Source organism: Protopterus annectens, chromosome 12.part0 (assembly GCF_019279795.1).
Source record: "Protopterus annectens isolate FY-2018-M chromosome 12.part0, PAN1.0, whole genome shotgun sequence".
Taxonomy (NCBI): Eukaryota; Metazoa; Chordata; order Ceratodontiformes; family Protopteridae; genus Protopterus; species Protopterus annectens.
The window spans coordinates 1292453131-1292466692 of NC_056746.1; the positions used below are offsets into that span (position 1 = coordinate 1292453131).

The 13562-nt window shown below is 39.4% G+C and overlaps 1 protein-coding gene across 2 annotated transcripts in view; it reads left to right on the plus strand.

The window, feature by feature from the left end:
* Positions 1 to 13562, plus strand: part of HCK (HCK proto-oncogene, Src family tyrosine kinase) — a 560445-nt gene that overhangs the window by 233411 nt on the left and 313472 nt on the right. For both annotated transcript variants that reach the window (XM_044090343.1, XM_044090344.1), the window contains exon 5: positions 7195 to 7288. In XM_044090343.1, coding sequence (XP_043946278.1) covers positions 7195 to 7288 — 94 coding nt within the window. The remainder of the gene's footprint in view (positions 1 to 7194; positions 7289 to 13562) is intronic.

A 13562-nucleotide genomic window follows, 5' to 3' on the forward strand; every position in this document is an offset into this window, starting at 1 on the left:
TTTTATGTCTTCTGGCATATTCCAATTCCATGGGGACAACCATGGCTTAAGAAAACCTCAGCAGTCTCAGAGCACTTTATTTTGGCAGGTAGAAGAAGAAGATGAGTTGGTCAGCATGCTACCTGTGTCCCCACTTGAGCTTCTGGTCTTTATGTCCCAATACACAGTAAATATGAAAGTGCATTTATGCTTTCTGAACTTTTTAACTTTGAACAACAGGGAATCCAATTTGGGTGAAACCAGAGGTGCAGTTATGAATGCTTGCCCCCCTTAGGGGGATCAGCTGGTATCCCAAAACATTACTGGGTCACTTGAAAGATTGGAACGCCCTCCAACATACACATCTCGCACTTAAAGGGTTGTCTATCTTATGGGAGGACATATGAAATCCAACAATGCCTGTTTGTAAAACCCCTGCCTTAGAGTGCAGAGCATGTGTTTAAGAAATTAGGAATGGGAAAAGGTGGGTAGATGATGGTTTCCTGGTCTTATCAGCACAGCTTAAGGGCAGAAAAGTAATCTGTGATTTAAATGGCCTGTAAAGAGAAGGGTAATTGGAGCACACTCCTTTTGGAAATATCTCAGGCTGCATTACTTGTTAGGAAGGTTCCCCTTTGCTAAGTGGGTGAGAAAGCCCCACTTCCTGTTGATTAGAAATGTAATGATATCCTTTGCTGAACAGACCCCTCAAGGCATCTACCTTCTATGCAGTATTAACTAAATCAAGTCTGAATAAAGTTCTGCCTTAAACTGAAAGCTGAATGTGGAGGACACTCCCCAAAGGATTCAATAATTCCTCGTTGGACTGAATAGGACAAAGTATTCTCCATATGTTTAAAAGGAAATGGTGATGCTCATTCATTATGAAAACAGGTCTCCAGAAATGATTGTCATTAAAAGGCTCTTAGCAAATGTAGTACATGTTTAGGTTGTAAAACTCCAAACCCTTCAGTGTGACATAAATCTTGAGGTTGTCCCCAATGCATAGACTATAGAGAGAAACAATAACCTCCCTCCCTCCTGTAAAACGTTTTTGCTACAATCCTGCCTTATGGGCAAAGCTTTATTTTCTATGGCAAGTGGTCCTTCATTTGCAATAATGTGAGTTAAGTCACTATATTGATGATGCAACTGTCAGTTGTGGTCAGGGGGTACATAACATCCAAAATGGAAACAGCTTGAGACATTGTCGGCTGGGAGCTGTGTCAGTGGTTCATCAAGAAGGGAACCATACCAAGAGCTGGAGGGGAAATGAGGCAAAATATGGGTTAACCCAAGTGTTTGACCACTAAGGCAGCATCTAATGAGTCCCCAATGGACTAGGTACCTACTAGATTAAGGCAAAACCTCTAGAATGTAAGGCTGACTGTGGTATATATATATATGTGTGTATATATATATATATATATATATATATATATATATATATATATATATATATATAATATGACAAGACATATGTGTGTGTATGTCCATAAAGTAAAATGACATATATAACATATAAAGGGCAAATACCCAAATGCAGTACATTTTTGCAGATAGCTATGTATGGGTGTGTTATGTTTGCTGGCTATGGAAGTGTTTATTAAACAGATGCCATAACTAACATTTGTGCACTTGAGAAGTATAAATGTGCATTGCCTTTGTATCACCAATACTGTCCATCTGAGATTTGTGAATGGAGATGCAATGCTTACAGATACCGGTGTGACCTTATACATGGTACTTAAGACTGTATCATCTGTGTATATACACCTGTGTTTTGGACATGCAAAGGGCCTAGTGCTATTGTATATAGCCACACTTGCCTGTAACTTGCCTTTAAATCCAGGTATAAGAAGGTAGAACTACATAATGCACCTTAGAAATTTCACTTAAAATTTAAAAACAGAGCCTCAATTGTTGTAACATGTCAAAAACAGAACAGAGGTATAATGCAACACTGAGTGTTAAGACAGATTCAAAATGTTGTAAATGATATGTCTACAACCTAAGACATTGTAACTACAAAATGCCACAATGCAAAATATATACAAAGTAGGGAGCAAATGTACATTATCATCTACATCCTCTCGCTCAGAAACACACAGCACAAATACCTACAAACAATTTAGAGGTGTGACTCTACCAACTGCATAGCTTTGGGGAGTGGAAGAAAACCAAAATACTAAGGGGGAAAAATGACTGAGCAAACTGTAGAAATGTAAACTGTGCACAAAAAGCACCCTAGCATGATCTGCACTGTGACAAGCTGTAGTGTTGCTTTCACTGCACCACTGTGCTTCACTGTGACAAGCTGTAGCATTATTTCACTGCATCACTGTGCTGCACTGTGACAGACTGTAGTGTTGTTTTCACTTCACCACTGTGCTGCACTTTGACAAATTGTAGTGTTGCTTTCACTGTGCCACTGTGCTGCACTGTGACAAACTGTAATGTTGCTTTCACTGTACCACTGTGCTGCACTGCGAAAACTGTAGTGTTGCTTTCACTGCACCACTGTGCTGCACTGTGAAAGACTGTAGTGTTGCTTTCACTGCAGTACTATGCAGAACTGTGACACACTGTAGTGTTGCTTTCACTGCACTACTGTGCTGCACTGTGACAAGCTGTAGTGTTGTTTTTACTACACCACTGTGCTACACTGTGACAAACGGTAGTGTTGTTTTCACTGCACCACTGTGCTGCACTTTGACAAGCTGTAGTGTTGCTTTCACTGCACTACTGTGCTGCACTGTGAAAACTGTAGTGTTGCTTTCACTGCACCATTGTGCTGCACTGTGACAGACTGTAGTGTTGCTTTCACTGAACCACTGTGCTGCACTGTGACAAGCTGTGGTGTTGTTTTTACTGCACCACTGTGCTGCACTGTGACAAGCTGTAGTGTTGCTTTTACTGCACCACTGTGCTGCACTGTGACAAATGGTAGTGTTGTTTTCACTGCACCACTGTGTTGCACTTTGATAAGCTGTAATGTTGCATTCACTGCACTACTGTGCTGCACTGTGACAAACTGTAATGTTGCTTTCACTGCACCACTGTGGTGCACTCTGACAAACTGTAGTGTTGCTTTCACTACACCACTATGCTGCACTGTGACATGCTGTAGTGTTGCTTTCACAGTACCACTGTGCTGCACTGTGACAAACTGTGACAAGCTGTAGTGTTGCTTTCGCTACACTACTGTGCTGCACTGTGACAAGCTGTAGTGTTGCTTTCACTGCACCACTGTGCTGCACTGTGACAAGCTGTAGTGTTGTTTTTACTGCACCACTGTGCTGCACTGTGACAAGCTGTAGTGTTGTTTTCACTGCACCACCATGCTGCACTTTGACAAGCTGTAGTGTTGCTTTCACTGCACTACTGTGCTGCACTGTGACAAACTGTAATGTTGCTTTCACTGCACCACTGTGCTGCACTGTAACAAACTGTGACAAGCTGTAGTGTTGCTTTCACTGCACCACTGTGACAAACTGTGACAAGCTGTAGTGTTGCTTTCACTGCAACATTGTGCTGCACTGTGACAAGATGTAACGTTGCTTTTATGTGTTTCATAAGAGGGGTAGAGTACTGATCCAACTGCACCATTTTTAGACTCAGCCCAGTGAACAGATGGTATGTATCCAATGAAATGAAGACATAAATGTAAAGGAAAAATACAGCAACATACAAACAAGTACAGTAATTAGACACACATAAATATTTACACAGCTCTTTCAACCATATAAAAAAAAACAATGTACAATGTACAGGGTAGCTGTGTGTTCCCTAAAACCTACTGCTTTACTGTAAATGACTCTAACCAGTGTGCTATACTAGTAATCAGTACCCAATGAGTCCAAATCTATTTAAGACTTTTGCTGCAATAATGTATACACAGTGTAGAGGATGAAATGTATAACCTGCCATTCTTACTCTGTAAAAGAGCATATACAATATAGACAATTATGATCAGGTCTCCAAGCAAAACCATGATATGTATTCAAGGGTTTCACTTGAAACCATTGAATTAACACTACGTCGAGTCTCACGTCATCGAGACCATAACACCGTAAACTGAAACCACCGAAAACTTACACCATCGAGATGCACAACATCGAAATATGAAACACGAACACGCACAACACCCTGTGACGGTCCCATGCAGTAAATAAACAATAATCGGCGGCACACGTAAATATCCTGTGTGGCATCATGTTAGCATTGCCAACGAAACATGCCAATAGCACAAATGTTTTGCAAAACTAGAGTTATTCACTGGTATTCCAAATAATGCATAACAACGCAATGCAAACATATTCTTGAAGGGAACATTAGGACGGAAGTCTAAACTGAAGAGTATCACAACACGCCTATGTTTGCTATATACATATTTACAAGTTTAAAGTTACAACAACACTTAAATAACTATCTGAACCAGATATGTAGAATGTTTAACATATTTGAAATTTTAAACTATCTAGCACATACATATGACACTCCGACAGGATGGTTTACAGTTGATGTTCCCTTCATGAATATGTTTGCATTGCGTTGTTATGCATTATTTGGAATACCAGTGAATAACTCTAGTTTTGCAAAACATTTGCACTATTGGCATGTTTCGTTGGCAATGCTAACATGATGCCACATAGGATATTTACGTGTGCCGCCGATTATTGTTTATTTACTGCATGGGACCGTCACAGGGTGTTGTGCGTGTTCGTGTTTCATATTTCGATGTTGTGCATCTCGATGGTTTAAGTTTTCGGTGGTTTCAGTTTACAGTGTTATGGTCTCGATGACGTGAGACTCGACGTAGTGTTAATTCGATGGTTTCAAGTGAAACCGTATTCAAGACATGGATATCAAGAAATTCACATTCAGAGTGAATCTTGGCATCCATGGTGAGAACAGATGGTACAGAATTACAGTTGGAGGCCCAATCATAATTTTTTTGTAGTGCAGGGAGCCTCATCTGCTAAATGCACTACTTAGTTACAAAAAAGTGCCAAGGGTGTTGCTGGCTTTCAAAGCCATAAAGTACTTAGCCAGAGCACTGTCAAAAACATAGCATAACATGTTGTCTTACATTACGGAAAGAAAGTCAGGGACAGATTACTGACACAGACAATAGGCAGAAAGAAAGCTTTTTTTTAATTCTGCAGTTGTGATTTTCTGGCCATTACTGGCAGATTTTACTGTCTAGCTCAATAAATGATCTAACATATTAAGCAGGAATGCCTATAATGGTTCAGATCAGGTTTTGTGCTACAAAAATGCTTAACTAGTTTGTCTTTTCCATGATATCACAGCGTAATCACCGAGCTCTATGCACTACCTATTTATTTTTCATGGCTCATCCTCCAGTTCCCCCTTCTGTCATGGCTTCATCCATATAACCATGCAGCTTCACTGCCATTGAGATGACAGATGTGCATTCAAAGTAACCTATACCCTTTACTCTTAACCAATGTACACACACACACACACACACACACACACACACACACACACACACACACACACACACACACACACACACACACACACACACACACACACACACACACACACACACACACACAGACATGCATGCACACACGCATGCACACACACACACACACACACACACACACACACATGCACACACACATGCACACACACACACACACACACACACACACACACACACACACACACACACACACACACCCCTAACGAATATAAAGCTATACAGCTACTAACTACAGAATATGTTTTCTTCTGGAAACTTTCAAAGGCTTGGAGAGAACAAAGGAGAAAGTCTTCCAGTAAAACTACAAAACTCCATAAATTGGCTAATACTCAAATGGTTTCATTTAAGCTAATATACTTTAGCATAATAAAATCAAAACATTGTGAAAAAGGTGAAATATGCAGCTGCCAAAGGAAAAGTGACACTTGAAATATAATTTACTATTTGTGGTATTTGTGGTGCAGCTTATTTCATGTATTCCCAAAGCCCTGGTCACAGCTGTCAGGAAGCTTTCTGCTTTCTCGTTTTCCTTATCTGCCTAATTCCATTAAAAAATCCTCTACACTCTTAGCAACATTTATTTGGTGTTTAATCCTTTTGTTAACTGGGAAAGACACACTAGACACCAGTGTCTCTTTTCATTGAAGGCACCCGAGTGCACTGTATGATTTAGTGACATGAGTCAACAAACAAAATAAACTGTTCAGTTTAGAGTTTGCCTTCTCCATCATCATCATCAGCCTCTCTTTTTCCCATCTTCTACTAGGGGCCATGGTGATGCAACTTTCCACTCTCTCTATTCAATCCCACTCTCCTACTTCCTTTAATAGTCATGAGCGATGGTCATATATCTTTCATGACCCTCCTACTTTCTTTAATAGTCATGAGAGAAGATCACGACTTTCATGCAGTCCATCTGTCTCTCCCCATATCTCCCAAATTTTATTCACCAAATCATCTTCTACTTTCCTCTATGTGTGTCCAAAACTTCATAATTTGTTCTCCTTAACCTTGCCTGCAATTAGAGTTACTTTAGCATCTGCTCTGATGTTCTTATTTCTTCATCTGTCCCACAGTGTGTATCCTACAACCCATCATAGGCACCTCATTTCCATCTTCCAGGCTTCTTCAATAGCTCTGCTTTCATTGTCCAGGTTTCTGTACCATACAGTGGTACAGGTGGCACCCCTATTTTGTACACCTTACTTTCAGCTTCTTTGGCATTCTTCTGTCACGTGCTACTCCTGATGTCCCGTACCAGCTGGCTGCAGCACCTCTAATTCTAGCTTTGACTTTCTCAGTCAGATATCCCTTTGCCTTGACCAAACAAGCCAGGTACAATGGCCAAAATCAGATACAGATTTTAAATATCGCTCATATAAACTTAAAAAGCTGCTAGAATAACACATTTTGAATCAGCATGCATTTTCCAAAGAGTGTGAAGTCTGAAGCAAAAAATGGATGTCTTTATTTACTGACTTCAATCCTCAATGATTTGCCAGACATTGACACATTTTATGAGAAATAGAATAAAATTTTGAGGAAAAAAAATCCCCCCAGCTTGAAAGCAGGCTGAATTGTATATGCTGCTCACATGAAGAAAGCTTGCAGTTGAGAAGTGTAGGATATATTATAACAGTACAGCTATATTGACACTATTTATTTTGCCTGTCCTCTCTTTCGCCCTTCTGATGTAGATGACTCAATAGTAACAGCTCTATATGACTATGAAGCAATGCATGAGGGAGACTTGGGCTTCAAGAAAGGCGATAAAATGAAGATACTTGAAGAGTAAGTATAAAAGTATAAATCAGTCATATATGAAGAAAGCAAAAACAAATACATCTTAAAACCTTAAAGTTCATATTGCAAACATGATACTAAGTTACCTTGTATTTCCATAGCAAGATATTTTGCAAGCAAACAGGTAGACTTTGCAAAAGGAGGCATCTTAATACATAACAGGATTGGATCCACTTGGAATAGTGACAGAGAGGGGAGGAAAGTTGCCAGGCTCTAAACCATAAAGTAAATGGTGCCACATTCTTGTAATCCTGATCCCTATACATCATGTGACTGCATATACGTATTAGGTATTTTTATGAGCCTCTAATCAGTTTAGGGTAGCACAGAGGTTTAGGATGCTGGTAGAGGTCAGCTAGTTCTACAATATGAAGCTGGAATTTCCTACCTCAAACAATCCTTTCTGTTATAGTCAATTAGTTTAGGTGAAAGGCAACTGTGTTTCATGGAACCCTATGGTTAAGAGGAATCGTTGGAAAACACATATTATGAATGATGCATATACGTGAATGTAAAATTCATTGCAGTAATAACAAATGATAATTTTAAATAACAAGCAAAATAAATAAATAATGCATCTGTCCATAAGGGTGGAGCAGTTAAACTTTCCTGCGTCCTTTAAGCTTATAAAATTCTAGCATGTGACTGTACAGATGGTTAGGACATGAAAAATGCAGCATAATAATAACCACAATTTCCAAATATTGCTAGATCATTGCAGAACTAAGTACAATGCAGGAAGTAGACCCGGCTCCAGAAAGCCAGTTGAGAGACATAGGATTCAACGGTCATTGACCAGCTCTCCTTGATCAAGGATGGAAGTGAGTGACATAGGATTCAATGGTCACTGACCAGCTCTCCTCGATCAAAGATGGAAGTGAGAAACATAGGATTCAATGGCCATAACCAGCTCTCCTCAATCAAGGATGGAACTGAGAGACATAGGATTCAATGATCACTGACCAGCTCTCCTTGATCAAAGATGGAAGTGAGAGACATAAGATTCAATGGCCATAACCAGCTCTCCTTAATCAAGGATGGAAGTGAGAGACATAGGATTCAATGGTCAATGACCAGCTCCCCTAGATTAAAGATGTAAGTGAGAGACATAGGATTCAATGGTCACTGGCCAGCTCCCCTAGATCAAGGAAGTAAGTGAGAGACATAGGATTCAATGGTCACTGACCAGCTCTCCTCAATCAAGGACGGAAGTGAAAGACATAGGCTTCAATGGTCACTGACCAGCTCCCCTAGATCAAAGATGTAAGTGAGAGACATAGGATTCAATGGTCACTGGCCAGCTCCCCTAGATCAAGGAAGTAAGTGAGAGACATAGGATTCGATGGTCACTGACCAGCTCTCCTCAATCAAGGATGGAAGTGAAAGACATAGGCTTCAATGGTCACTGACCAGCTCCTCTAGATCAAGTATATAAGTGAGAGACATGGGATTCAATGGTCACCGACCAGCTCCTCTAGATCAAGGATGTAAGTGAGAGACATAGGATTCAATGGTCACTGACCAGCTCCCCTAGATCAAGGATGTAAGTGAGAGACATAGGATTCAATGGTCACTGACCAGCTCCCCTAGATCAAGTATGGAAGTGAGAGACATAGGATCTAATGGTCACTGATCAGCTCTCCTAGATCAAAGATGGAAGTGAGAGACATAAGATTCAATGGACATAACCAGCTCTCCTTGATCAAGGATGTAAGTGAGAGACATAGGATTCAATGGTCACTGACCAGCTCCTATAGATCAAGGATGTAAGTGAGAGACATATGATTCAATGGTACTGAACAGCTCCCCTAAATCAAGGATCGAAACGAGAGACATAGGATTCAATGGTCACTGACCAGCTCCCCTAGATCAAGGATGTAAGTGAGAGACATAGGATTCAATGGTCACTGACCAGGTCCCCTAGATCAAGGATGGAAGTGAGAGACATAGGTTTCAATGGTCACTGACCAGCTGCCCTAGATCAAGGATGGAAGTGAGAGACATAGGATTCAATGGTCACTGACCAGCTCCCCTAGATCAAGGATGTGAGAGACATCGGATTCAATGGTCACTGACCAGCTCCCCTAGATCAAGGATGTAAGTGAAAGATATAGGATTCAATGGTCACTGTCCAGCTCCCCTAGATCAAGGATGTAAGTGAGAGACATAGGATTCAATAGTCACTGACCAGCTCCCCTAGATCAAGGATGTAAGTGAGAGACATAGGATTCAATGGTCACTGACCAGCTCCCCTAGATCAAGGATGGAAGTGAGAGACATAGGATTCAATTGTCACTGACCAGCTCCCCTAGATCAAGGATGTAAGTGAGAGACATAGGATTCAATAGTCACTGACCAGCTCCCCTAGATCAAGGATGGAAGTGACAGACATAGGATTCAATTGTCACTGACCAGCTCCCCTAGGTCAAGGATGGAAGTGAGAGACATAAGATTCAATGGTCATAGCCAGCTCTCCTTGATCAAGGATGCAAGTGAGAGACATAGGTTTCAATGGTCACTGTCCAGCTCCTATAGATCAAGGATGTAAGTGAGAGACATAGGATTCAATGGTCACTGACCAGCTCTCCTGGATAAAGGATGGAAGTGAGAGACATAGGATTCAATAGTCACTGACCAGCTCCTCTAGATCAAGGATGTAAGTGAGAGACATAGGATTCAATGGTCACTGACCAACTCCCCTAGATCAAGGATGTAAGTGAGAAACATAGGATTCAATTGTCACTGACCAGCTCCCCTAGATCAAGGATGTAAGTGAGAGACATAGGAATCAATGGTCACTGACCAGCTCCCCTAGATCAAGGATGTAAGTGAGAGACGTAGGATTCAATGGTCACTGACCAGCTCCCCTAGATCAAGGATGGAAGTGAGAGACGTAGGATTCAATGGTCACTGACCAGCTCCCCTAGATCAAGGATGGAAGTGAGAGACATAGGATTCAATGGTCACTGACCAGCTCCCCTAGATCAAGGATTGAAGTGAGAGACATAGGATTCAATGGTCACTGAACAGCTCCCCTAGATCAAGGATGTAAGTGAGAGACATAGGATTCAATTGTCACTGACCAGCTCCCCTAGATCAAGGATGTAAGTGAAAGACATAGGATTCAGTGGTCACTGACCAGCTCCCCTAGATCAAGGATTGAAGTGAGAGACATAGGATTCAATGGTCACTGACCAGCTCCTTTAGATCAAGAATGGAAGTGAGAGACATAGGATTCAATGGTCACTGACCAGCTCTCCTAGATCAAGGATAGAAGTGGTTCTTCCTGCCACAGGAACATCCCCTGGCAGAGGTCAGAAGGCTAAGTATGAAATATGAGTCTATTATACACTAAGTAGAGAGCCTTGGCATACAATTATTTGGTTGAGTGTACATTGTGATAGTATAACGTGAGAAAGAGGTGGAGATGGGCAATACAGGGGGGTCCAGTGGGGTAAGAACAACCAAGTGCGTACAGGTATAAGTGAAAAATCCTTGCCAGCTAGGAAACATGACAACGAGCAAAATAAATATCTGACCCAGTGGAGACAGGAGCAAGGTATAAAACCTTCAGCAGAATAACAAAGAAAATCATCAGTAAAAAATATAACATGAAGCAACTTCCTCAACCTGTAATCAAATAATCAGTCAGATACAGATTCACATAATATTGAAAACACACAGATAACCACTTCTACCTATAAAAAAGAAATAAACCCTATTGTTTTAACAATAAAGGGAAATATGTACATATTGGAATAAATTGAATGTATTATTAAACAAGAGAGGAGATATATGAAAAAGATAAATGTTCAGTATTCAATAGTCACTGTTTAGAATTATAAATATTTATTATGCATTATACAAAGAAAGTTGGTTCTCATATTATAGCAAGAATGTGTTAAGATTATACTAAGATTGTGTTATTTGGCTGTTAAAGATACAACTTCACACTTTTAAAGCTTTTGTAATGCATAAAGCCAGTGTTGCATTAAAAAATTCTTTATGTTTTGAAAATTCAAGATAGCTATTAAAATCACCACACAGACCAGTGACGTTCATAGGCTTCCTTACTGGAAAGTAGAGGTGACCGAAGTGAAGTCTGTCATGTTTGAAGTAAGATATTTCATGATCGAAAAAAAGAGAAATTAGATCTTAAATTATAGGGTCCTGCAGAATAATCATATACTGTATTTTTATGATAAACCCATCACCATAAATTTCCTTATAATAAACAAAATGAATATTAGTTCAGAGAATACATCTACAAGACAAAATAAAGTGAAGTATTTGCAAGAGTACATGCTGTTGAAATAAAAGTTATTCAGATGAAACTATTTTTCTTTAATGCAAGCTAGGGGAAAGCTTACACAACCCAAAACTTAATTATACCAACTCCACAGTTGCACCAACACAAAAAATGGTGAAATTACCCTATAAAAGGGCATAACTGTTGGCACAACTCACCGGCAATGATTTCCTAAGCTGGACACTCCACTCCTGTGCATGTTGAACTTCAGACAAATAAGACTTATTCGATTTATTCTCATGTATACCTAAAGAGGAGGGATTGAATGCTTTTGCCAACAGTATCAGAAAATATGCCGAGCTTGATTGGGATAAAGCATGTCTCATTATTGAAATGATGAGTATAGTTTTGGAACATAATTACATCTATTATGAAGGTGGATATTTCAGGCAAAAGAGCGGCGTATCAATGGGGGCTGCTTGCGCCCCCATTTTTGCGAACCTGGTTATGCTGGACTGGGAGGAGTCCATACTGTTCCAAAGTGAATTTTTCAAACACATTAAGTACTATTCCCGCTTTTTGGATGATATTTACATCGTGTGGGATGGCAGCAAAGGCATTTTTGAAAAATTCTTGGATTACATCAATTCCAGTAGTAACTATTTAAAATTCACTTCCTCCAATAGTCAGGAGGGGTTAGCATATTTAGACACCTTAGTGTTTAAAGATGGAAAACATTTTCTGTCTAGAATACATAGGAAAACTACATTTTCAGATAGTTACCTGGAATATTCTAGTAATCATCCTAAAAAAATATTAAGAAATATATACAAGGCACAGCTCATCAGAGCTGTTAGGATGACTTCATCACATTTGGACATGTTGAAAGAAGTAGCTTACATTACATCTCTATTTAGAGATAGAGGCTATGATTTAAACATGATGTCTAAAGTAAGCAAGCAGGTTATAGGGGAATGGGGAAAAAATATACCCCAGTATTAGGTTATAATCAAAACAAATTAGACACTTTTTTATTTACACTGACAGACGTGCTGACACAGCAACAAATTATAGTAGAGTTTGTGTCTTGGAATATGGTCCATACGTATTTAAAAATCAAAGAGATTTTGACCACCAATTGGAATATTATTTTGGTTGACAATGAAGTAGCAAATATAGTAGGACCTCACTCCATTTTTGTTAACAAAATGGGACCCAATATTAAGAAATATTTGGAAAGGGGCCCCAAGGTCAACAATCCTTCTGTTAAACATACTAATAAATGTGGTAGCTGTAATTTGTGTTACACTATAAATGAAGGGGATGGATTAAGATTAGACAATATTAATAGACCTTACATTAGGTTCAGACAGGGGAATTGTAAGTCTAAACTAATAGTATATTTGGCCAAATGTTGTGCCTGTTCGGGTTTTTATATAGGAAAGACCGAAAGGCAGTTTAATAAGTGAATTTATGGCTACTTGTACTGTATTAAAAAGAAGCACAAAAAAATGCACTATACAGGCATATAAAAAATGGGGGGACAATCATTATTTTTCATTTGCTATTTTGGATATTATTAAGATTGATCCGAAGGGGGAAAACTATAAAGGTTTGCTATCTTGCAAGGAATTGTGGTGGCAATTGTTTACAGATGCATCTACCCCCCCCCCCTCCCCGGGCTTAATGATTTTATTTCTATAAAACCTTTGCGTAATATGCTTAATTAGCAATGGTATATATTTTTTAGGTAGTTTGCTTTAAATTATTTCATACTTTTGATGATTTATTACACACTTAGATATGTTTGGATTTTAATATTGGTCAAACAAATGAAATGCATTTGACATTTATGTTGTATTGGATAAATAGATTTCTGTTTTTTTAGGATCTGTAGCTTTAAATATGGCCAAGATTTTGGCGCCACGAAGGTTATTTAAATTGCAACTGTTTTTAAGAAAATACTAGTTCTAATGAAGCCCATGTTTGAAATGGGTGAAAGCGCTTAACTTG